Source organism: Carettochelys insculpta, chromosome 1, assembly GCF_033958435.1.
Source record: "Carettochelys insculpta isolate YL-2023 chromosome 1, ASM3395843v1, whole genome shotgun sequence".
NCBI lineage: Eukaryota > Metazoa > Chordata > Testudines > Carettochelyidae > Carettochelys > Carettochelys insculpta.
The window spans coordinates 335,403,370-335,430,389 of NC_134137.1; the positions used below are offsets into that span (position 1 = coordinate 335,403,370).

A 27,020-nucleotide genomic window follows, 5' to 3' on the forward strand; every position below is an offset into this window, starting at 1 on the left:
TGGGCCCGGGATGCGGCCGGCCGATCTGGGGCCGCCCCCGTCACTTGCCCCTTTTACAGGCAGCTCAGGGACATCCTGGGCCCCCGGCACACCTCCTCCCCTCCGGCCACCCTTCATACCTCGGCCGACGAGCCCCAGCAGGCCCCGGAGGTGGAGTCCGCCCCGGAGGCAAGCCCTGCACCCCGGGGGCCCCCCCAGGAGCCCACCCCTGGGACGCCGGAGGAGGAGGAGGAAGGGGAGTCCTTCTCCAGCGACGGGGGGCTGCACATCATCCTGCCATCAGGGAGCTCCAGCAGGGCGTCCGCCCACCGGGTGTCCCCCGACCGTGGGAGTGGACCATCAGGTATGTACCACCCCTGGTGCACACCCCCGGGTTGAGGGGTGGGGGTAACAGACATGACCAGGGCCCTCCACATGCCCAGATGACCATGGCCCCAAGGACAGCAGTGGCATGTCCCTCACAGGAGTGCATCAGCCCCTGCCGCCGCAGCAGGACAGTGCCATGCCCCATCCCTGGGGATGGGGGGAGCGGAACCTAGAGTCCCCCGAGGGACACCCATCATCATCATCATCAGCATCTCCCGGGGATGGGGATGGGGAACCTGCAGCAGAGGGGTGGGGGACAAGGGCCACGGCTCGGGGCCCACACTAACGGCTGTCTCCACTCTTCTTCCCCCCCGTGTTCTGCAGCTGCACCATCGGAAGGACTGGAGAGCGCCGGCGAGGTGTCAGTGGTCCTGGAGAGCCCACCGGGGCCATCACTCCAGGCCAGCCCCTTGGCGGAGCACCGACCAGCCCCATGGCGGGGACGACGGTGGAGCCAGCCCCACTCCTGGACGGCGACGGACCCCCAGCTGCTGGTGATCCACTGTCGGCAGCTGGAGGTCTCCGAGCAGCGCCTGCGGGTGGAGGAGCGGCACCTTCAACTTCAGGAGCGGGCGCTGGCCTGGCATCAGGAGGCATGGGGGGCCTTTATGCGGACATTCGCGTGTATCGCGGACTACCTGGCCCCCCATGCCGTGCCGGCCGCCGCTCTGCCCGCCCTGCCTGCTCCACTCGCTGCTCCACCCGCTGCTCCATCCGCCGTCGCACCGCCACCGAGGGCCCTTCCGCCGAGGGGGACCTGGGGCCAGCTGACACCTGCCAGCCTTATCTCCCGGTCCGCCTGGCCCCCAGCCAGCCCCGGCCAGGCCTGAGGCCGAGGCGTGGGTCGTGGCCGCTTACCCCCAGCGCTGGACATTAGGGGGTGTGGGGCCCAGGACGTGGTCCCCCACCACCCCTTTGTATATATCCCCTTCAGTTTTATCTTCTTTTGTAAATAGTTTCTATTATACCCCTGTTGTTATGTTGTTATGCTGATACCTGCCCCCCCATGTACATAGTTCTCCCCTTCCTTGTCTTCCCCTTTTTTTCTTTCATCTTATCTTACTTTTATATATATATATAAGTAATATTTATTTGGCCTGTAAATAGTTAGTTAAGATAATAATAATGAGAGTTCAACATATATCTGGTTTGACAAACAAATGTCTGCTTTTATTTACAAGAAAGGTAGGGGGGTGTGCTCTTGGGTGCTCTGTGGTGTGGGCGTAGGGGCAGGGAGTGTTGTGGAGGATGCGGGGGTGCAGTGGGGAGCCTGCCAGCGTTCACCCCACAGCCTCATTGAAATGGGCCCGCAGGGCCTCCCGGACCCGGGTCCCTTCGGGGTCCACCTGGCGACTGGGGGCAGTGGGTGGCTGCACATCGGCCCTGCCAGCCTCCACAGCCCAGCCCTGAAAGAAGGCCTCCCCCTTGCTCTCGATGAGGTTGTGGAGGGCGCTGCATGTGCCCACAATCTGGGGGATGTTGGTGGGGCCCGCATCCAGGCGGGTGAGGAGACACCTCCAGCGCCCTTTGAGGCACCCAAATGTGCGCTCCACCACCTGGCGCGCGTGGTTCAGGCACATGTTGAAGCGCTTCTGGCTGGCTGACAGGTGGCCCGTGTAAGGGTGCATGAGCCAGGGCCGGAGGGAGTACGCCGCATCTGCGATGACACAGAGGGGCATGGTGGTGTCCCCCACAGGGATCTCCTGCTGGGGGATGTAGGTCCCCGCCTCCAGCCGGCGGCACAGGCCCGAGTTCCGGAATACCCGGGCATCGTGGGTGCTGCCAGGCCAGCCCACATAAATGTCCAGGAAATGGCCCCCGGCTGTCCACCAAGGCCTTGAGGACCACAGAATGGTAGCCCTTCCTGTTTAGGTAGGTCCTCCACTGTGCTCTGGGGCGCGGATGGGGATGTGGGTCCCATCCAGAGCCCCTAAGCAATTGGGGAAGCCCAGGGTGGCAAAGCCTGCGATGGCAGCATCCAGGTCCCCAAGCCTCACGAGCCTGTGGAGGAGCAGGGCGTTGATGGCGCGGATGACCTGCAGGGGAAGCACAAGGGAGAGCACCAATGAGGGGTGTGCGGGGTGTGTGTGGCCCTCCCCTGCCACGGCCCCCCTCCCCTCCCCTGCCAGGGCTCCCCTCCCCTGCCAGAGCTGCCTCCCCCTCCCCCCCGGGTCCTCTTACCTCCATGAGGACAGCCCCAGTGGTGGCTTTGCTGACGCCAAACTGCTGGCCCATGGATCGGTAGCTGTCTGGAGTGGCCAGCTTCCAGACCCGTTTCTCCACACTGAGGGCACGCCGCATGAAGGTGTCCTGGTGCCTCAGTGTGGGGGTGAGCCACTGGCATAGCTCCAGAAATGTCTGGATTCCCATCTGCTCATGGGAATAAGGGGACTTCGAAGTAGGCAGGGTCTCCTTTCGAAAAGGAGCCCCGTCGGGACGAGCCGCGTGGCGGTGAGGCGCGTCAATTTCAAAGTGCCGTGGCTGCCCGCATGCTAATGAAGCACTGAATATGCATTTCAGCACTTCATTAGTAAACTTTGAAATGGCCATTTGCGTGGCCATTTTGAAGTTTGGGGCTAGTGTAGACGTAGCCATAGGGAGGAATGAGTGTACTCCATACTATCACAGAGTATGGGAGGTCAAAAGTGAGAGTATGGAGGCCAGGTCTATCCTAGGTAAGTAAGTCGCTTCTGATATGTCGATTCTAGCTATGCAAATGCCGTAGCTAGAACTGTGTATTTGTAATTGACATATTTCCCTAGTATAGATTTAGCCTTAGTGTACTTTCTGGCACTTGCGGTATGTATTCACTACCTGAGAGATCGACCTGGTCAGGGTTGATTTTCTGGGATTCGATTTTGCACACCTAATAGGGATGCACAAAATCAAGCTGTCAGGGGTCAACAGTTGACCCCTGAACACTTCTATATTGTGAGGAGTAAGTGAGGTCAACAGGAGAGTTTCTTCCATCACCTTCCCTCTGGGAGGATAGCCAGACAAGTTGATTGTGGATAAATCGATTCCAGCTATGCAACTGCACTGGCTGGAACTGCATATCTACAATCGACTTTAAGGTCTAGTGTAGATCTGGCCTCAGTGAGCAAAAGCAGTATTAATAAATCCACCTGAAAAGGATTGGCATTTGAGCCTGGATAAGCGTTCACAAATGTTCATAGATATCCCAAACAATCTATTTATCCTTCTAAGTAATGAGGTGAAATATTGTGGGGAGGATGATTATGTAAACCATGAGACCCAAACATTGTCTGGGACACAGTGGGGGAAATCCATGCTGATTTACAGAGAGTCACCCATGGGGGAGGCTGTGGCAATGCAACATAACTGTAATCTCCACTGTGTGTAGCACCTAGAATCCCAGCACTAGCCAAAAAGACAGTTAGTCCATGGATACAGCATGCCAACACAGTATGATTTATCAGTGGCACACTTATGGAGACCTGGCTATCAGCTAAATCTTTCCCTTTCTCTGTCATGAATATGAAGGAAAGACAGTGGTGCTAGCATCACCTACCCACCTTTGGCTGTTTACAGTGAGGCTTATGTTTAGGAAGAAGCTCTCAGTTCTGTTTTTGAGGTTGTCAGAGTCTGGTGCATGCCAGTCAACTATGAAATCTGGGGTTCTGGGCTATGTGCTGTGCAGATATCAATTAAAGAAGACTGTGATTGCTGCTGGGTAAAACATGGTTTGGGAAAGAGAATGAAAGACGGTAGTTGTTTTTGTTCCCCTTGGAGAATTCTTGTACTTTGTAGCTGCATTCACTGAAAAACAGAGAGAGGATTAAATCACAGATTAAAGATATGTCAGGTTTTGTAGGGATTTGATTATTTCTTTCATAATAAAATTAAGTTTTAGGAGAAAATACAAATCTACATGTAAAAATGTAGAGGGGCATAATCTATTAACAATGCGATTTGTTACAGTGCTATTCCAGTTCCATACCAAAACAACAAACCTAAAATGCTACAATTTTCCAATTTTATCTCAACAGTCTCTTTTTCATTATGGCTGTTTATTCCCATCATTAACTGTTTCGAAGTTTCAAAGTTCATACAGACTTTGACTACTTATGCTAGAAATATGTTTAGAGAAACTGTTGTTATATATTTAGTTTTCTGCAGAAAAAATATGAAATGGATCTTTAACTGTTTGTAACTTTGACAGTAGTTTGGATTCATTTTTATGCTGTGCAGCAAACTTAAAAGAATAAATGTGATAATGAGGTGCCAGAAAACTAGATGGCATCCTAAAAACTAGCATGAATACATTTATTTACGATCCTGATGTTTATTGTGCACATATGTTCATTGTCATTATAGTTGTCAGTGCTACATGATTTGAATCTTCTTGCTCTTATGAAAGGGAAAAGATGGAGAAAATGGATTAGAATAGAAAGGTGTTCTCCATACTGTGTATAGTTTGCCCAATTTGGAAGCTCCATAACTTTTACACCTCAGTAACCCCTTTGAAGTCAATGAGTCTGTTTATGTGCGTAAAGTTGCACATGTTCTTAAGAACTGGCAGGAGGTCTGTGAGGCAGCACAGGCTCTGAGTGGAATTTGGGGTTATCTACTGAAATGTATATATTTAGTATGTTATATCTTTTGTCCAAACCCCATCCTCAAACCAGTATGTCCTTGGGGCTGTTGAACATCTGAAGGACAAAATGCCCATGCACGACACAAATCCCATGAGACATGTAAGATGATTTGTAGGGTATGAAAGGTATCTGAATGAGAAGATTAAGCTCCTAAGTGGTTCAACGCACTTAAAACCTGATCCTTTTTCCAAGGATGTCAAGGTCTAAATTCCCACTGACTTGAATGGTGTAGGATTAAGCCCCTAGAGGACTTACTGCTTTTTCCACCTGAAGGTTAGTTGTGGAAAATAGTTGTGGAAAATAAAGTGGAAGAAGGAAGAAGAGACTCAGGAGTAAAGACAACAGTAAAGACACTACAATAAATAAAATTGTTATACAATTGAATTTTCTAGCGTTTTATATTTTATTGGTGTTCTGGGCTACGTCTACATGTGAAGCCTACATCGAAGTAGCTTATTTCGATGTCCTCCAGGGCTGGCAACGTCGATGTTCAACATCGACGTTGCGCAGCACCACATCGAAATAGGCGCAGCGAGGGAACGTCTACACGCCACAGTAGCACACATCGAAATAAGGGTGCCAGGCACAGCTGCAGACAGGGTCACAGGGCGGACTCAACAGCCAGCTGCTCCCTTAAAGGGCCCCTCCCAGACACACTTGCACTAAACACCACAAGATCCACAGAGCCAGCAACGAGTTGCAGACCCTGTGCATGCAGCATGAATCCCCCCGCTGCAGCAGCAGCAGCCAGAAGCCCTGGGGTAAGGGCTGCTGCACACGGTGACCATAGAGCCCCGCACGGGCTGGAGAGATGGCATCTCTCAACCCCCCAGCTGATGGCTGCCATGGAGGACCCCACAATTTCGACGTTGCGGGACGCGGATCGTCTACACGGTCCCTACTTCGACGTTGAACATCGAAGTAGGGCGCTATTCCGATCCCCTCATGGGGTTAGCGACTTCGACGTCTCGCCGCCTAACGTCGAAGTTAACTTCGAAATAGCGCCCGACGCGTGTAGCCGTGACGGGCGCTATTTCGAAGTTAGTGCCGCTACTTCGAAGTAGCATGCACGTGTAGACACAGCTCTGGAGTTTAACCTTTGGATTCTATCTTTTGGTGAATCTGTCCTTAGGCACACACTGCATATGTGGCTGTGCAGAACACCAAAACATTTGGGGCACCACGAGCAAGGACTGGCATTGGAGTGTGCTGGCCCAGCCCAATGCTTCCTGCATGCTGACAGCTGGGGGCACCTGCTTGACAGGGTGGTCAGGAGCCCTAAGCTTCTGTGGCACTGCTCCAGCCCCACCTCTTCCCTCCAGTGGTTCATACCATTTGGTGGTGTGAAGGGAAGGAAGAGTCTCAGTGGCAGTCCTGGGGTTCCTGGCTGCCACATGTTGGGGATAGCTGGGCTCGTCCATGGTGTACCCCCCACGCTCTCTGCAGTCTTGGCTCATGCTGGACCTGGAGCAGCACTGTTGGGAAGTTACTGTGCATGCAACTTCCCCGCAACCTTGTGCACCTGCCCCAGCCCCACCACTCTTTGAATGCAAAGGCTGTAGAGCCTCAGGTTCCCGTACCATACAGGGCAAGAAGTGGCACCAGCAACCAGTGGATGGACATTCCGAGCCATGGGGGCTCCTAGTTCCAGGCAAGCCCTCTTGGCTCAGCCCCATGGAGCACCTGGAGACCCAGTTCCCCTTCACTCTCCATCCCTGTGGGACACCCAGTTCCCTCTGCCAGACCTAGTTCCCCCCTCCCTCTTCACCCCCTCCAGTGCCCCTGGAGGAGATTGGACCTCCTCCAGTTCCCTCTGCCTTATCCACCCATCAGCTCCTGGTCTAGGGAGAGATCTGGGTCACATCCAGTTAGGTCAGGGGAGGGACATGGGTCTGGTCCAATTTGGTCTAGGCAGGGTTGTGGATCTGGTTCGATTTGATCGGGTGATGTGCACCTGGTCTGAATGGAGGGTTGCCTGGTCATTTTAGCTGCATAGTTGTTCCTGGTACTAGTCTCTGTGCCTCTCTGCTGGGGGTGGAGTGGAGGAGGAGTAGGAAGACCAGTGTGAATAATGACACTGTAAATAAAATGTATGTTTGCATATTTTTGTTTTTAAAATGTTTTAAACAGTTTACAAATTCCCCTCATTTGACACAAAAAATTAATAAAAGTCTGGCAGTTCCTGTGAGAAATGTGAAGGATGAGATGGGGTGATGGGTCCCTTTTAGTGGGAGCCACATATGACAGGTGATTTGGCTTCTGATAGTTGCTTTCGCACACACACAAAGTGCCCCCCTTTCCACAATCACGCACACCAGGGCTCCCTGCATCCAGGTTCCTTTCCCTACCTGGGCTGCGCTGTGAGGCACCAGGAGTTACCACTCTCGTGCTCTCCTTACACAGTGCCCCCGATGTTGCTCCTCACAGCACCCTAGTGGTGTCTGAGCAGAGCAAGCAGCAGTGCCAGCTGCATCGAGGCTGGTTTCCCCATGTTGGTGCAGGAGGAAGATACGGGGTTAGGAGTGCAGGAGGCGGAGCAGGCCTTTGGGGCAAAAGGAGGGTGAGGAGCTAATTGGAGGCACCCAGCCCGCGCTGTAGTTTCCTTGTGCATGGCTGCAGTCACCGAGCTGAATGCACCAGAGCAGCACATTCTGCATGAGGCAGTGGGCACAGAGGTCTCATCAGGAAACTCAGTCTCTGCCTCCATGAGGTGAACCAGACAGCTCTGATCCTTTGCTGCCTCATCCCTTTCCCTCCTGCTGAGCTGAGAACCTGGGCTGCTGCAGCGGCTGCTGCATAGGAAGTTCAGTTATTGTCAGCAATATGGGGGCGGGGGTTGCCATAGTCCCTCAGCGCTGCTATGTGTTTAATTTGTTTACACTAGTTTTAATGAAGGGCACGTGACAAGTGTTCCAATACTGTGTGCTTATATTTGTGTTACTGAGAGCAAGTCAGGTGTAGAGGCACCAGTTTATAATTCTGCATAGGGCATAACAAATCCCAAGACCCTGTCTCTTAGGACTGCTATTTTCAGTTTAGATAGAGTAAAGAAAGAAAATCAATTCAGATAAGACTCCTGGGGGTTCACTGAGGTGATGGCTTCTCACGTGATTGTCCTTCACTTTCTAACTTTTAAAAATGTCCCTAACGTCACAAATTTGTCTCAAGGAGATATATGGGACAAACTCCGACTAGATCCAATCCCATTAAAAGACAGAGTCTGGCCTGTGACCATTATAGGGGGATTTTATGTTATTGTGGTACAGTCATGTGAACAACACGGCAAATTAACTTTCACATACAATGTAGGGTACAAATATATAAATGAAATATGTATGCATCATTCTGCCATCCTCCTTGTCCACCCCCATCCCCTGGTTCTTTCGGTGTTTTAAAGCCCTAGTGTGGCCTAATTTGGCTGTTACAAATGTGTTCCCTTAACCTATAAATACCGAGTTTTGCTGCAGGCACGAGGCCATGAGGTATGAAGGAAAAGGGGGTTGGGCTGTGTAACCTTGCTGTTTCACATTTCTGAATCTTAGGGTATAGATGGGTTACAAAAGAAGAAGATATCCGCTTGGTATAACTTTGTTGTGGAAATGGCTTCAGAACTTGGCACTTCTTGCCCCCAGTGAAGTCCTGAGAAGCTTGGAGATTTGCTTTAAAGTGATGAAGGGATTCAGTGCACATGGCAGTAGGTGTCAGTTTTTCACCAATAAAGCTGCAGAGGAGGGGGAATAGGCAAAACCCTTTATTATCAATTTGTTATTGCAGGGTTCTCTCATCACAATGTAAGAAAAGTGGCCACTTAAAACTTCATGACTACTGCTACTGCATATTTGCAGCTTCACGATAAAAGCTTAGACAGAATCTAGATCTTCCTGCAAGAAATACAGACTCCTAGACTTTGAGCTGGAAATTCTCTACAGTAAATTCTTTCATATTGGGCAGCCCTGGGACCAGGAGTTTGCTGGTTATTGAAATATTCTGGATAATAAAGAGGTATACCTAGCAATGCATAACAGTAAAGAAAAACAAGATTAGATATTAAGAAACAAGCAAAAATGTATGCCGAGTACCTTATTTACCAACAACAGTAGTACTGTACACAGTAAGCTTATACTATATGGGCTATATTTATTTGTATTTACTTCCACTATACTGTACTTATGGAAAACATAACTAACATTTACTTATGCTGGTGATTGAGATTTTTGGATGATAGAAATGCCACCTATGAAAGAGATTACTGTGTTACAGCAGTTCCCAACCTTTTCCAGATGGGGGTCCATTTTGACAATTCGGGAAGACTTGGTGACTTTGACCATGGTGACCTTTGGCAATTCAAAGATGCGGGGGGGGGGGGAGAGCAGAGCTGTAAGTAGCTAATTTTGTGCCTGAGGCAAGAATATAAAATTGCGCCCCCCCCATGTTTATATATGACCAGTAGTTATTTCATAGAAAAAGGGAAAATACATTAATAATAACATGACACTTATAGTAAATTATCTGAGTTTTGGTGGGGGAAAGGCCCTCACCCCAGACTGCTCCCCCATGTTTCCCCAGCTTAAACCCCACACTCAGAGCCTGGGGGAGTCACATTCAAGCTGGGGTGGGGGCTGGGTGGGTCACACTCAGGTGCAGGGGGAAGATATAAATAAAAAATGAAAACTGACAAATCAGCTACATAGAACAGAAGGGGGCAAAAAAGGGGTAGGGTGGGGGGGTGAAAATTACTTACTGCAAGAGTCTACTAAGTAATGCGTAATTGCTTCTCTATCAATAGAGAGAGCTACTGGATGTGACAGCATTAAGGAGCTGCAGGGGGCTTCTTTAAGAGCCACATGCAGCTCTGAGCTGCTGGTGACCCTTAACAAAGCTACTTGTAACTCATGTTTGGGGTCCCAGCCCATAGGTTGGAAACCCCAGCTGTATTGTTGGAAGCAGTTTTGGTTCCATCCAATAGAGGGAGCTAATGTACATTTTAGCTGTCTTGTTCATTATGATATTCTACATTAGAGTGGGAAATGTACTAGAAAATATTTAATAGGGCAGTAGTTTTCATACTGGGACCTTTTCCACACTGCAACTTTCTTGGCTGTACCAGGATGATCCTATTCTTCCCCCGGATACTACTAACCAAACTGAATTTAGTAATTTAGCAAGCAGCAGGGTCATGACCCCAGACTGTGAACACCCCCTGAAGGGAGCAACCTTGAAGTGGTAGGGAAATGAACAACATTTCTTACCTAGTCTTCTTTCCATAGGTATATCATTGGGGATATAATTTTATGTGTGTGTTCTTTCAGGTTATAAATGTTTACTGCCTTCCTTTTACTAGCCAAGAATTCTTTGTGTTGTTGGTTCTATCTGTTAACTTGAATACAAGTTTGCGTTAGATTGGCTCTCATGTTGGTTAATACATATAGCTATTTGATGATGTTCTAAGTATTGGGGGAGTTTCAAAATGTATTGAGTTCCCTTGGGGTGAGCACCCCAGGGTTTATACTCATCCAGACTTAGTTCAGCCTTTTGTGCCTTTAAAATTGGTCAGGAAATCTCATGGGGACAGTGTTGGCTGTAGAATTTCTGAGGCTGCTTGCTTACATTCCAGTCAGAAATACTTCAAGAGTCATCTTCCTGGAGGTATTTTGGCTTTCCTGCTTCTGGTCTCCAAGAAAACCCATAAGCACAGAAGGACATGACAATGAAAAATAACTGCAAAAGAAAAGTTAATCAACCATTTCAGGAAAGATTTGTAACAGAGAGGAAGCCGTGCTAGTCTATACGCTATCAAAACAAAAAGCAGTCAAGTAGCACTTTAAAGACTAGCAAAATAGTTTATTGGGTGAGCTTTCGTGGGACAGACCCACTGTGGGTCTGTCCCACGAAAGCTCACCCAATAAACTATTTTGCTAGTCTTTAAAGTGCTACTTGACTGCTTTTTGTTTAGGAAAGATTTGGTTTAGCTTTGGGGTCGTTAGGGTTAGGATATTATTTTTCTGACTCCATTACTACTCAAGGCAAGTTCTTGAAGTCTCCACAGCCAAAACAGCCTGAGAAGTCTTTAGCAGCTCATAGCCTTCCCCTTTCAAATGGTGAGAGACCACAGCCACCTTTAAAGCCACCTGTCTTACATGGCAATTAGGTAATTAGTGGGGAGAGGCACTGTGCATGTGTACTGTATTTCCAACAGCTCTGCTTACGGATCTGTCGAGCCAGAACAGATTTGTGCAGCCTGAGGCAAGATTACCTAGCTGACAGCTCGCAAATGGAGCTGTCAGCTAGAGAGAAAAGCTCGAGAGAAGACTCTGCTCCTGGGGACAAAGAACCTCCTTATCTCACACCCGCAGCAGGGGGATGGCTTGATCCTGCAATGTGCTTAGCACTCCCCAGTCCAGCAAAGCACACATGCAAATTCCCAACCATACGCATAGGAGTAGTTACATTGGTTTCAAATAGGATAGATTTAAGGGGAACACTCACTTGTTTGAAGTGCATGAGGGTAAGGACAACATGGCCCGGGTCCCTGTGGCTGTTAGGCTGCCGGTGGGACTCTGTTACCCAGCAAACTCCCAACCACAGGGCTGCTGGGCTCCCCCAGCACAGCTGGGGTCCCCACAACTGCAGAGCTGCTGGCAGGGCTTCATGCCCATCTGGGCTCCAGACTGGCTCCCCGCCACAGGGGTCCTGGTGGGGCTCCCAGCTAGGACTGGGCTTCCCACAGTGGGGCTCTCTGTAGAGGGGCTCCCTGCCCCAGGGCAGCCCCTGTGGCTGCCTAGAGTGAACTGCCAGTGGGGCTCCCTGCCACCAGCAGGGCGCTGTTCCAGCCCACATAGCTGGAGCTCCCTGACCCAGCAACATCCATGGTGCTGCTGGATGAGGGATGTTGCCAGACAAGCGAATGCCGAACGAGATAGTTTCAACCTGTATTTGTTTTGCTGAGGTGTGTGCTAAGCTTACCAAGGCTCAGTTCTGGACTACTGTGTGTACCCACAGGCTCCCCATGAGGTCAATGAAAGTACTGGGCATTCAGTACCTGTTTGGAAGGCATTCAGCACCTTTCAGGGTATGATAATATGACAGTGCAAAGCCACTTCCCAGCACGCAACAAATGATGATAACTCATTAATAACCATTTATTTAGCTTTGTTTCACTTGAGTTTCCTTCCAGTGAAACAACTCCAGTCCCCTACCCAGAGCATCAGCTGGGACAAAATAAGACCCCAACTGTTGCTGAAGCACTTTACAACTTCCAGTAGTGTAACGGTGCCTCAGAGTGACAACAGGTTTTGTTGCCAGAGCAGTGACAAGCCAGTTGTGGCTCATAACTGAGATATGTGAATCAGCCCCATTGTAAAGTACTTGAGGACGGTGGCTCTCAACCTTTCCAGGCTGCTTTACCCTTTCAGGAGTGAGATTTGTTCTGCATATCCCCAAGTTTCATTTAGGTGAAAAACTATTTGCTTATAAAATCAGACATAAAAATACAGAAGTGTCCCAGAACCCATCTCTTGGAATATAACTGTACTACATTTTATATAGAGCAGTATAAACTAGTTATTATCTGTATCAAATTTTAGTTTGTATGGGCTTTGCTAGTGCTTTTCATGTGGCCTGTTGCAAAACCAGGCACATATCTAGCTGACTTGATGATATACACTCTGGAAGACCTCTGCATACACTCAGGAGTAAGTGTATGCTGGTAGGAAAATTATGTAACTTCTGGGGAAGGCAAATGCTTAGTTATGTGAGGGACTAGTCCTGTGAGCTGCTCAGAGTCCTGATTGCTCATCACCTTGCAGAGTCAGGCCTCCTTTGGTGGTTGTTCTGGTATTGGAGCAGTAGCATTTTATGTAAGAGTGCTGATTTTAAAATGTCCTTTTTTTCCTCAATACTAAGCTTGCTCAAGGGTTTGCTCTTCTAACCTCAGTCCATAGTGAAGTTGCAATTCAACCTTATTGATCAGGATCATGGGCAGCTGACTAAGTGCTGCCACTGAGCACATTACTCAGTTTTTCAAAAATAATTATATGCCCTTGTGGTGATAGGCTAGTTCAGCTATCAGCTGCTTGATCACTCAGGGTGAATAAAATGACGAGGAAGGAGTTAGATTGCTGAGAGCTCCTTGCTATGGAGTGCAGGGTGAATTGTAACCTCAGTCTGTTCATTGGGCACTGACTGCATGCAATCTGTTTCTGTCCATTTGTGAAAGCTACCTGCATGCTGTCTGGTCTACAGAAGGCCATCAGCATATAAGGACACTACAGTAAGGTCTCAACATTCACAAACCTAAGGTTCACAAACTGAATTATTCACGAGTGGCCACCAGTGACTGCTTCCCTGGGGCTCTGGGCAGGAGCACCACCAGCCACCACTTCTCCTGGGGCCCTGGATAGGGAGTGCCAGCAGCTGGGCTCCAGGCAGGAGCAGCTGTCATGCAGTATTTGCAAAATTCAACATTCGCGAGCGTTCTCAACACGGAACCCTCGTGAATGTTGAGACCCCTACTGTATATTGTCAGTCTGCTATGGACCGTAAGGCAAACCTTTACTCAGTGTCTTTTTTTTTTAAAGAGATGATGATTAATAAAAATCCATGAAATCAGTTTCTATGATTAAAACAGTAAGGCCGTGTCTACACTAGCCAAAAACTTCGAAATGGCCATGCAAATGACCCCAAATTTGTCTGATCTTTGCAGTCCGTCTCTAGGGCCGTGTCCACACTATCCAAAAACTTCAAAATGGCCATGCAAATGGCCATTTTGAAGTTTACAAATGAAGCGCTGAAATACATATTCAGTGCCTCATTAGCATGCGGGCAGCCACGGCACTTCGAAATTGACGCGGCTCGTCCAGACGGAGCTCCTTTTCAAAAGGACCCTGGCTACTTTGAAGTCCCCTTATTCCCATCTGCTCATAGGAATAAGGGGACTTTGAAGTAGGTGGGGTCCTTTCGAAAAGGAGCCCCGTCGGGATGAGCCGTTCAGCCACGAGCCGCGTCAATTTCGAAGTGCCGCGGCTGCCCGCATGCTAATGAGGCACTGAATATGTATTTCAGCGCTTCATTAGTAAACTTCGAAATGGCCATTTGCATGGCCATTTTGAAGTTTTTGGATAGTGTGGACACGGCCCTAGAGACGGACTGCAAAGATCAGACAAATTTGGGGTCTCAGGAAACACCAAGCCTAAGCCCCAATAAGGGGTGAGCTGTTCCAATCCCGTTCCCTCTTCAGAGACTCTTGACCTCCATGCCCCTGGCAGGACAACAGCAACTGAGCACCACTATTGATGCATCTGCAACTGCCATTGCAGCTACTACTCCCGATAAGCTCGGTGGCCTACTTGAAGGCTCTAACCTACTCAGGGACCTCGGGTAATGTTATATACCAGGATGTGGCTATGGTCCACAGGATCTTTAGAGGCACAGAGAGACTCTTCAGTTCACATTGATTCAGGTCTCACAGTCTCTGGTCATCCCGGGAATGCTGTCTACTCATAGTCACTGTATCCATTGGTGACAAGGGACAGTACACTTTCACTCACTAATGCCAGTGATTCTGCCTTCCAGAGACCAAAGAGGACTGGTATCCTCTGCTGTTCATGTCATTACTTGGGGAATATCTACCGTGAGGAAACAGGCCGACAGGAACTGGGCATGCCCCCAACCATCCTTTCTGCCATCACAGAAATACCTTACAAGTACTGTGAGCTTGCAGATGCATTTGCCAGCAGAAATGCATACCTTGTCCTCACCCCACAAATACACTCAGTCAGCCTTTAGACAGGTGCTGAAATTCAATTCAGCTACATGTACATCCTTTCAAACTAGAGAACCAGGCCCTTAATGTCACCCTGCAGGAGAACCTGTAGAAGAGCTTTATACAGCTATCTTCCTCTCTACCAGGAGCACTCATTTTTTTAAGAGCAAGGATGGTTCCCAGAAGCCCTGCCTTCACCACTGGGCTGTGGCGAGGGTGGTCGTTTCAAACCGTTGCCCACGTCCCCTCATTCTGACTGGAATTGTTCATTAATATTGTTAACACAAGACATAAATTTACTTAAGTTGTAGTATGGAACTTGAAATGTTTCTGTTGATAAGAGTTCAAACTTAGCAAAATAATTTCACATTTGTTTCCTGAGGTACCATTCTCATGGCAGAGGAAGCTATTTTACGTCTGCTGTGGTCTCAGGATGAGACATTTGTAGCCAGAGTTCGGTCAATGGGTGTTTAGACCCAGATTTTCAAAAGTATTTCAGTGCCTTGAGTTGCAAGGTATCTAGGGGGACTAGATGTCCAAAGACACCAGTGTAGACATTACGTTCTTCCTTCAGTGTTTAGAGCAACAGTAGGTTTGTCACTATTTTGTAAATATTCTAGGTGAATATACAGGATTGGAAAAGAAAATGGCATGAAAAAGATTCATATTATAGTCCTACACAAAACTGAAAATCCAGAGTATCTTGTCAGTTGTATGTGGTGTTACAGTCCCAACATAGTAGAAAAACAAGGTGAATGAGCTAATTTCTTGTATTGTGGACTGATTTCTGTTGGTGATAAAGACAAGCTTTTGAGCGACACAGAGCTCTTCCTTGGGTCTGGAAAAAATATTCAGACTGTCACAGCTAAATACAGGGTCAAACAGATAGGTTAGTGTAAGTAATTAGCTCATAAGCTATCTGTCTGACTGAGTTTTTAGCAGTGATGGGGCTGAGTACCTTTCCCAGACCTGAGGAAGATCTCAGTGTAGCTTGAGAGCGGGACTCTCCATCAACAGAAGTTGGCCCAGTCCAAAAGATATTACCTCACCCACTTCATTGCGCTAATGGTCAATCATGCCTTGCTCTGCCAATATTGTCAGACTCCCAACATTTCATATCCCTCATAACTCTGCAATTTGAAGCCAAATGCTGTGAAGAACAACATCCAAATCTTACCTTACAAGCTTCCCTTTTTATCTAACTATGGTATTTTATGGCCCTCTCTAACTGTAGACTCTGTTTTCATGAGAATAATTTTAATGTTATTTCACAACAGTCCTGGCCTCTTATTCCATTATTACAGACAGAGAACTGAAGCACAGAGAAACTAATGTGCAAATCCATCTTTAGATGCCTAGCTCCAATTGATTTCAAGTACTTCAAATATCTCAAGAGACAGACACTTGCATTTTTTTTCATTTTTGCAATCCTGAGAGGTTTTCATTTAACCAGCTAAATTTTGGGGTGTTGAGCTGAATCAAACAGAGCATCTGAATCATTGGTGGTTCATCTATCACTGATTAATTTAACCAGCTATTGAAAGCAAGTTAAATAGAAGCCAGCGTGCTGACTGCTCCATCATTTGTTGCTACAATATTAATAAAGTTAATAGCATGGAACTAATCCATCTGCTCACAAATCATTTCCTCCCAATGAGTTATAATTTCACTTTTTATGAGCTCATTCTCCGACTAATGTTATGAGCATTCCTTCCATAGTACCATTTTAATCACTTTTCATCCAGCTTCAACTATGTATAAAAAAGGAGAACTAGATAGACTACAAAGAGAGAGATGAAAGGATTTAATGAGAAATATGCATTAGTTTAAATAGAACCAGATCAACTAGCCCCAGTGAGCCTTTAAAGACTAAGAGAACATTCCAAATTACCTGCTTCACAAGATTTTTGATTCTGCCATTTCTAAAATGTAGACAGAGTTAATTAAATGAAGTAGGGCAATAAAGCCAATGCTTGTAAAGGGAGGCCAGGCGTGTCATAGGGACCTAAAGGAGATCTGATCAGCTGCAGACAGCCAATGAGTGCATGGTTTGTAAGGAGGAAGAGTGTAGCGGAGAGTTCAGAAATCAAGTGAGAGTTGTGAAAGGCCTCTTCTGCTCAATTTTGATGAACAAAGGTTTATCTCTTCCACTGTTCTGGACAAGCTTGGGTTTGTTGTGGTTGAAGGAGATGGGATTACATTGCTCGGTACCTATCCATGGTATTTCATATGAAAAATATGTTGTCCATGAACTCAGTTATACATTTACCACAAGTTCAGGATAAGTTCTGGTACACTAAGGCTTTATTTGTTCAGAGGGGCTGGTAGGGAGAACCTCTCAATGTTACTTGTTTCTTCCGGTGAGAGCCAAAAATATACCGTGGTGCTTAAATTCCAGACATAAGCACCTAATTTCCTGTTTTAGGGGTAAATCCCAGTTTTGACTCCATTGCAGTCCATGAAACTTCCACCAAACCCTGTAGGCATGTAAATTCACTTAGCGCCTAAATTTTTCAGAGGAAGATTTCCCTACAACCCTGTGTTTCTGCATCTGCACATGTGTACTGCTGCTTTCCTCTAATGATATGTCTACACAGCAAAATTATTTTGGAATAATGGCTGCTATTCCAAAATAACTTTGCAAGCATCCACACAGCAAAACCACTATTTCAAAATAATTTTGAATTCTGTAAATCTCATTCTACGAGTACTAGCACCTATTCCAAAATAGATATTTCAGAATATGGGCTGCATGGACCAGGAATAGGCACATTTTGACATACGGGGCCTCCAGCCCCACCCAGGAAACCCTGCTGGCAAATCAGTGTGGAGGCTCTACTTCAGAATATCTGAGCACTAGTTCAATGTGCATGTGTGTGCAGATGTGCTATTTCAAAATAAGCTATTCCAGAAAAATCTCTTCTGGACTATTGTATTCCAACATAACACTGCTGTGTAGACGTAGCCTAAGGCTACGTCTACACTAGCATTCCTCTTTCAAAAGAGGCATGCAAATGAGGTAAATCAAAAATGCAAATTAAGTACATGTTTACATATCTGGTGCCTCGTTTGCATACTCCTCTTTTGAAAGAAGAAGAGCAGTGTAAACGCAGCTCTTTCAAAAGTAAATCCCGTCTTTGAAAGAACCCTTCTTCCTAAAAAAATATAGGAAGGGTTCTTTCAAAGATGGGGTTTACGTTAGAAAGAGCCACGTCTACACTGCTTTTCTTCTTTCGAAAAAAACTCTTTTGAAAGAAGAATATACAAATGAGGTGCCAGACATTTGCATTTTCAATTTCCCTCATTTGCATGTCTCTTTCAAAATAAGAGTGCTAGTGTAGACACAGCCTAAGTGTTCTGAGACTACCTCATTGGTTCAGCCCAGAAGCAATTCACAAGCCAGGGGAAGACAGGGATTTGGCCACCTAACTTGCATGTGGGGCTCAATCTGATTGGTGTGCTCAAATTAGGCCCACTCAAAATGCGAGAGGAGGAAGTGCCTGTGTTATTGGGTTTGGTCCAATGGTTTGAGCTCTGTTCTAGGATGGAGGACACCAAGATTCCCCTGTCTCTGCCAGAGTGTGAGAGAGGGTTTGAAATGGGGGTCTCTCACTTCTCAGGAGCATGCTTTTACTACAGCCTTAAAAGTTATAGGCACTGGTAACTACTTAGCGACCTGTCACTTCTCATGTTCTAGGTGAGACAAAACATCCAGAATGATTAGATCTAAATTAATAATCTGACATAGTTATATGGTAGCGCTGAAAACTTAGGGCAATTGTTGAAAAGCTGGAATTGATGCTTCCTATGTAAGAGCCAGCTTACTACATAGACTGTTGTAGAGGGATATGGTTTCCTCTTCACACTACAGCTGGATTCCAGAAATTTCCTCTTCTAACTATTGGCGATGACAGGAAGCTTACATAGACATACATAGGAAAGCTTTGCTGTCTTTTTTGCTGTTGCCTCAGAATCTTTCTGTTAAGGATGGAAATGAAGTTTACAAATAAAAAGCCAAACCAGGCATATGAAAAATTAATTCTACCTATGTATTGACATACGTATTTTAGTGGAGTTTTCTTTTGATATCAGTCCAGGCATTCAAGCCTCTTTTTTGTCTTTCTTTTAAAAATGAGTATTCACAGGCGTAGGCAGCAAGGGGAAAATTTCATTTACATGTGCTTGGCTGCCTCTCAGCTTTGCAGTGGGAGATAGTTGTTAACATACTTAAGATCACACAACAATTCATCTTTGGGCATGGCAAGAGGGGTCTCTTGGCACTGCAGTACCTGTAGGGAACTTGACAAATCCACGGGTTGTTAATAAATCCCTTAATGTACTGTACGTGGCGCTAGAGTAAATGTTAGTTCCTGACCTCTGGCTGCCTCAGCTCCAGTTTTATACAACAACACTAAATACATCTTTGATCATAAAAGATTAGTCCTCTGCAAAAGCAAAAATGAATTTCCTTCAAGTATTACAGGTACCACAGCCTCTCGCAGTAAGATGTTCTGAATTGAAAATTTTGATATTAAACAAACAGTGATCTCCAAGTTTTGTATTCCACATAATTTAAAGATTTTCTGTAATACATGAAAGTCCGTGCTTGCTTTTTAACAAATGAAACTGACCCAGTGAATATAAGCCAGCCAGACAAAATTTGCTCTTGATGATCTCTCCCAGTGAATGCAGTTGAAATCAAAGAATGTTTTTTTTATTTTCTTTTTTTTTTTTTGTTGAAACACCTACACTGTGCACAAGTCTGAACAAGAAAATACCCGTTAAGTTATCTTATGGCACTGTGTTGAGAGCAAAGAGCAGGCTTTTCAGGAATTTAGGCCTTCCTTGTGAAGCCTCGTGTGAATTGTTGTGCTGCATGGTAGAAGCTTTCTGATGTTAATGTAAGTAATGCTGTCAAATATCTGTGCAGTGTGTCCAGACTCCAAGACTCCATGAGGATATCACGGTTTGACACTAGAAGAATTCGGTGTCATTCATTTGGTTATGTCAACCTTCTTTAACTGTGAAGTGCTAAACTGGGAGAAAGTTGGTAGCGCAAAAAAAACAGAGATAAATGTCTCTCCTTACTGTTAGCCCTGTGCATTAAGAGGATTCTCTTCAAAATCAATGACAGTCTTTCCACTGATTTGAATGGGCTTTGAATCAGACCTTATAGGAGAGGCCTGATAGTTGTGTTTGGGGTATATCTGAAAAAATCAGGGTACACTAGTATCTAGGGAGTTCAAGGGTGACTTCTTGGGTCCATTCAAGACAGTGACAAAAATCTATTAACATAAATGCAGCCAGGATTTCAGCCCAATGCTTTAAGCACCTAAATATTGTTTGTCATTCATTCATAGTTCTAATTTGAAGGTTGAGGCAAAGTCTATTATATTAAAAACATTGTTCTAAGTAGTTTGATTGTTGTGCATTTGAGAAACAAGAGTAAATGCTTTAAATACATGTTAGCTGATGGATTTATTTTGCTATCATTTCAGTAAAATAAAAAAATAAACAAAAATCAGTATAATTCCAAGAGTAGGGGAACTATTAATTGACTATCTTCTTCTAAATAGTCACAGAGAGGTAGCCATGTTAGTCTGCATCTTCACAAAACAAAAAAGGAGTCTTGTAACACTTTAAAGACAAAGAAAATTTGTTAGGTGGGGAGATTTCGTGGGACAGACCCACTTCTTCAGATCTGGATATTCTATTACTTCTAAACATGTAATCGTATCCTCCTGAAAAATCTTTTTATAAAATAATCATTCTTTATATGGTTTATTCTGGCTATTTAAACTATGTTTGCCACTGTATAGACTACTATATATTTTACAGAGTTTGTCTTTCTGTTTGACAAAGAATTGTTCCTAAATGTTAAGAGCTAGGGCCACCAAATTCAGTATACAGCTTCTTCTTACCATGACTTTAAGCAGCATAAGGGTTTGGTTGTGCCTGGAAAATGGGAGGTACCTAGAAAGAGATTGCTACTCATAAAACCAAACAGAAAAGAGACAGAATTACCAAATAAAGTACGGTCTTCAAAGCTGATACAAGTGACTGAATGTTGAAAGTGTCTGAATCCAATATAATAGGATGAACCTGCAATAGGATTGCTTCTCCATAAACCTTACAGAAAAGAGATAAAATGGAGAAATTTGGAATAGTGCTTTGTTTTGAAACAGCTAAATTAATGCTTAAGGTTTGCAAACTAGTAGTCAATGTTACTGGAAACCAAACTGATTATAGCCCTTTTTTGTTAAAACATGGCAAATTATAGATATGAAGAAAAAATATATTTGATGGAATTCCCATTTTTAAAAAATTCGCTTAAAAATTAAATGGAAAAATTGTAGCAATTTTAAAACATCTGAAATAAGAATTAACTTGATAAAAATAACACTGTAATTTTTAAAAATATAATAATTTAAAAAAAGCATGTACATTTTCCTTTTATTTAAAAAACCTTAATCGTGTTAAGGATGCTGAGTAAATCTGCTGGTATGTTTATAATTGTTTAAAGGTAATAGTGATATGTGAAATTAAAAATAATATTAGAGAACTGAAATTGCAAGAGAATATTTACTTTAGCCAGCGTATTTAAGTATATGGCATAATATATGTTGCAGTCAGATTTTCATATTTATGTGTCATTAAAAACAAAATTACTATTTTTGATCTCTGTAGCATGTCAGATTTTCATCTTCACATTTATTGCAAAAAAAACTTGTATGCACTATATTGTGCAGGCATTTGTCATGGTACCATACTTGCAGCTCAACTAAGCACTTAAGCAGGGATTCAACCACCTTTTCATATAGAAAGTAAATTATAATATAGTGATTTAATATCACAGATAAGCTGCGTCTACACGTGCACACTACTTCGAAGTAGCGGCACCAACTTCGACGTTAGGGGGCGAGACGTCGAAGTTGCTAACCTCATGAGGAGATAGGAATAGCGCCCTACTTCGATGTTCAACGTCGAAGTAGGGACCGTGTAGACGATCCGCGTCCTGCAACGTCGAAATTGCCGGGTCCTCCATGGCGGCCATCAGCTGGGGGGTTGAGAGATGCTCTCTCTCCAGCCCCTGCGGGGCTCTATGGTCACCGTGGGCAGCAGCCCTTAGCCCAGGGCTTCTGGCTGCTTCTGCGGCAGCTGGGGATCTATGCTGCAGGCACAGGGTCTGCAACCAGTTGTCAGCTCTGTGTATCTTGTGTTGTTTAGTGCAACTGTGTCTGGGAGGGGCCCTTTAAGGGAGCGGCTTGCTGTTGAGTCCGCCCTGTGACCCTGTCTGCAGCTGTGCCTGGCATCCCTATTTCGATGTGTGCTACTTTGACGTGTAGACGTTCCCTCGCTGCGCCTATTTCGATGTTGGGCTGAGCAACGTCGAAGTTGAACATCGACGTTGCTGGCCCTGGAGGACGTGTAGACGTTATTCATCGAAATAGACTATTTCGATGTTGGCTGCACGTGTAGACGTAGCCATAGAGTCATAGAATCAGGGACCTCAAGAGGTGAAGTCCAGTCCCTTATCCTCACAGCGAGGCAATTCAAATTTTACCATTTACACAATAGCACAGATGTATGTGTGTATATTATATGTGCAAGAACAATGTCAGTACTATACGTTATTTAAAACATAAGGGCTCAAGCCTGTTAAGTCTTACTAATTCCAGTGATTGTTGTGCACCTGAAGAGTCCCATTGAAATCACTGGAATTTCATGGTGCCTCATATGATCAGATCCCTAAAGCAATTTTCAGACAGACATTTCCTTGAAGCCAATGAAACTCATTCGCCTGCCAACTTTCAGACATTTAATTTTAAAATGACTGCTATGCCAGATTTCTAAAGTGCCAAACATGAATTAAATTCCATTTTATGTTTTTTTGAAACCCATAACATCTAGTAGCCAGGATCAAATTGCAAGAAAGGAGGCCCTTCAACAAGATGTGTTTGTGTAACCACCTGCAGGTAGACTTGAACCTAGGACCTTAGTTCATGAACCTCTACAGTTTAAGCTAAAAGCCACTTGCCTCTCAGCTAAGACTGTAGCTGACAAGTATTCTTTCTCTATAAATACTTTAAGTTCCGCTACATGGGCCAGTGACCCACATCCAATAGTTGTGTGGGTTACGTATGCAGTGTATACTCTTCCATCACATAAGTGTAATTTAGTACTTCAGTATTCTCTGTGTATTGAATAAAATTTATCTTTATTTCTAGACACAAAGACATCATATTTGTATTAGTCGTAGCTCTCAGTGCACACACACACATTTACTATAATTGTGAAAATAAAAATAGTATTTATAAGAAAAATATTTTAATTATATGATTCATTGGCATAGAGTATTATATATGTATATCACTCAGTAGAGTACATGGATACTTACTGGGTCTTCCTTATCTGTAGAATGTGTGACCCAGTCACTTGAGATAAATTGTATCTCATTATGTCCATCTCCCACCTCCACTAATAATCTTTCCAAGCCAGCCCTTCTGGGCAGCTCAATCATTTTTTCCCCTTGAGATTCCTTTCTTGTCTGTCTTTTTTCCCCTTGCACATGAGATTGTGGTTATGCATGCATTTCTTGAAGTTAATTTGGCCCATATAATCAAGTAAATGTTTTGTGTGAGTGTAGTTCTTCCATATGAAATTAATGCGGGAGCAAGTAAGAATTACATAGCTACTAGAATTTAAAATATACAGGAAAATCTCTATTATCTGGCACCCCCGAGGAACTGGGGGTGTTGGATAATCAAGTGTGCTGGATATTGGAGTGAGGCCACCAGCCCCACAGCAGCTGTCCCCAGCCTGGTAACCAGCCCCGCAGCATGCTGGTTAATCCAATGTGCTGGTTATCTGGGTGCTGGATAACCGCACTTTTACTGTATTTTTATAGAAGACCAATGCACAGGCAACTGCTCAATGGTTGGCAAAGTCTGTTGCAAATCAGTAGCAAGTGTATAGTGCATATGTGAATGGAGAAGGGCAAATGGATTTCAGAATTAATACCAATACTTTTTCTCCCATTTGATCTCCTTGAAATAAAGTTTTTTATTCCATGTGTACTCTCTAATGCTTTGACTGTGGTACTGTGATTTTAATTAATTTCCTTGTAATTCAGGATTGTGGCTCACTAATTCAGCCAGAGGAATCCTGTGGATTACAGCCACTGTCTCCTGAGTACCTTTCAGCTATTTCACAGACACGGTTTAAGACTTGTGAAGCTGGAGACACAAAAGGTAGGTTCCTAATATCTATTCTCCCTTTTAAAAGTGAATACCTACACCCCTGGATTAAATCAAATCATAAAACTCTCCTTGTCCTTTCTTTATTTCTTTGTTTATCTTTCAAACAAAACACACAAGCAAAGTTAAGATTTGTTGTTACGCAGAGGCTATGTCTACACTAGCCCTGCCCCCTTTCGAAAGGGGGATGCTAATGAGACATTTTGGGATCTGCTAATAAGGCACTGCAATGAATGTGCAGTGCCTCATTAGCATAATGGCAGCCGTGGCACTTTGAAAGTGTCGCTTTTGATTGCGCACAGCTCATCTACACAGGGCGCTTTTTGAAAGGACACCGCACACTTTGAACCAAATAGGAGTAAGGGGATTTCAAAGTGTGAAGGGTCCTTTCATAAAGGACCCCGTGTAGACAAGCTGTGTGCGATCGAAAGTGACATTTTTGAAGGGCTGTGACTGCCATTATGCTAATGAGGCACTGAATATTCATTGCAGTGCCTCATTAGCATGTCCCAAAGTATCTCATTAGCATCCTCCTTTCGAAAGGGGGGAGCTAGTGTAGACATAGCCAGACTGTTTTATTTACATATTTTACTTATATGATTAGTATAGGCAGCCTGTGTTTAAGACTTTTTTTCTGAGTGAAAGTTTCCTCATGGATGATAGTTTGCCTGTATAATTATTATGTTTAGAGCTCATTGACAATTTTTTCATCAAAAACATACATTTTAAATAGCAGTTTGCTTAGTTTTTCAAGTTTTGAAGAAAAAACAAGAACAAAAAAATGGCATTTTAACCAGCTGCAGTCTTATGTTTTCTGGTTCATGTTTTAGATACACAGAAATGTAAGCAATTTTTAAGTAAACAGATGAACCAAAATATCCCCTTTTATATAAACCAGCGCGCAGAGATTTGAACATCATAATGGACAAGCCAAATAGCATAGTTTACATGTTTTTATAAGAACTAAAATATACGCAGGAGGTCAGGATCTCTTCAATTGGCAGTAAAAGGGATGCCGTTCTGAATGTGGAAATATATTGGACCCAACCCCATAAAAATTTGTCCTTGTATATTTGTACAAGTGAAAATATTCATGTGCATAAAATGAGGTGCATGTTGAAGTTTTTGTGGTATAAGTCTGTTATTATGTCCCTATCTTCCTTTATTAGAAAAATGGAAAATAAAATCGTGCTACTAAAGAAAACATAGGGTATGTCTACACTGCAGTTAGGTGTCAACAGTTGTTCCTTATCAGCTCACTTGGCCGTTCAGAGCTTGGGTGAAGGGGCTTTTAATTGCAATGTAGACATTCTGGCTTGGGAAGCAGATGGAATAGCTCTAGGGTGAAGTATTTTAAACTGAAACAACATTCAATATATTAAAACTATGTCAAAGGATACTGCAACCAGTAGTGGAAGAATAATTTCTTGGTAACAAAGTGGAGCTAGCTAATAGAATCTAAGGCTGCGTCTACATCATGGGCTAAAATTGACTTTATTGAAATTGATTTAGGAATGCTGGGTTTTATCAATTTGATTTTGAGCATCCTCACTTTCCCACAGGCTCCCCACAAAATCGACGACAAGTTGCCACACACAAGTTGCCCAAATCGAATGTTGCAGCAGTGTATTGTGGGAATCTATCCCACAGTTCCCTGAGCCCCATAGCATTCTGGGTATTTTCACAGGTGCAGCATGGGAAAAAATGCCCCACAAGTGGCTGTAGGTATCTGAGGACATCTTCACACATTTCACTTCCTACATTTCATTTCCTGCATTCCCTGGCCGTGTTAACCAAATGTCCCTTTTCCAGGTGGGGTCTGGCTTGTCTGTGTAAGAGATGTGCTTTTTATACTTGAGGGGAGGGGAGAGGTAGTAAAGTGCTCAAGAAAGGTTAGAAAAAAGATTTTGGGTTTCCCAACCAGCAGGTTTTCAAAACAGGATGCAAAATCATTGGATCTTTGGAGGTTTCGATCTGCATTTAGACCTCCTGGCAAAGAAGATCCTCAGGTCAAGAATTTTGTTTCAAAGGCCAGCCACTCTACTGACAAATTTCTGAGTGTGACCGAACAGCAGAGGGTACAAGCAGCTGTGCAAACACCCTTGCATCCATCCTTTCCAGCCAGCATTCTACATGGCACACCAGGAGGGAGCCTGAGACTCCCTGGGCCCTCAAGGAATCATCTGGAGGGGTCCCAGGAGCCAGCCTGTGGCACCAAGAGGGAGGTCCCTTCTGGACTGGCCCAAAGGTGCAGAGCTTCTTGGACCTGTGGGGCGAGGACAATGTACTGCAGACCCCAACGTGAACTGCTGTAATGCCCAAGCCTACATCAGATGGCCACCACCCTGGAAGAACAAGTCCACCCCCTTCCCCCCACAGCTTGGAGGAAGCCCAGGCACAGATGAAGGAGGTCCAGCAGGGCTCTAGGATACTGGCCGATACTCTAGGGCAGGACCCACCACCTGCATCTGGATTTGGACTGCCTGGCAAAGAAGACCCTCAGAAGAAGAATTTGCATCTTAAATGTATGTGTAAGTAGACACAGGTGTTACACTGGCAATGCAATGGATCATTGAATCAGTTATGGCTCGCAACACTCCAGGGCAGGACCCGGCACCTGCCCCTATTACCAATGGGCCCACGCTTGGAGCTGGGTTTAGACCTCCTGGCAAAGGAAATACTCAGGACAAGAATTTTCATCCTTGCACCCATTCCAAAATTTAGACATGTAAGTGTAAGCAGTAGACACGGGCATTACACTGAAAATGCAATGGATCATCAAATCAGTTATGGCTCAGTTGGTCGCTGCAAGCCTTACTTGGAGACCTGTGGTAATTGTAGAGCTACTACATTGCCTTCAATGGCCTTTGGATCAAGCCCACACAAAAATTTGGTCTCAAAGGACAGTCACTCTAGTGACAATGTTTTTTCTACGGTTGACCAAAAAGGCCTCCAGGTGCCCCAGGGGACACCCTGTCCACAGCAATCAATTCTCTATGGTGCTTGCCTCTGTCCCCT

General features: G+C 45.0%; 1 protein-coding gene across 1 annotated transcript in view; it reads left to right on the top strand.

The window, feature by feature from the left end:
• Positions 1 to 27,020, top strand: part of CPED1 (cadherin like and PC-esterase domain containing 1) — a 227,849-nt gene that overhangs the window by 161,280 nt on the left and 39,549 nt on the right. The window contains exon 17 of the mRNA XM_075015052.1: positions 23,879 to 23,996. Coding sequence (XP_074871153.1) covers positions 23,879 to 23,996 — 118 coding nt within the window. The remainder of the gene's footprint in view (positions 1 to 23,878; positions 23,997 to 27,020) is intronic.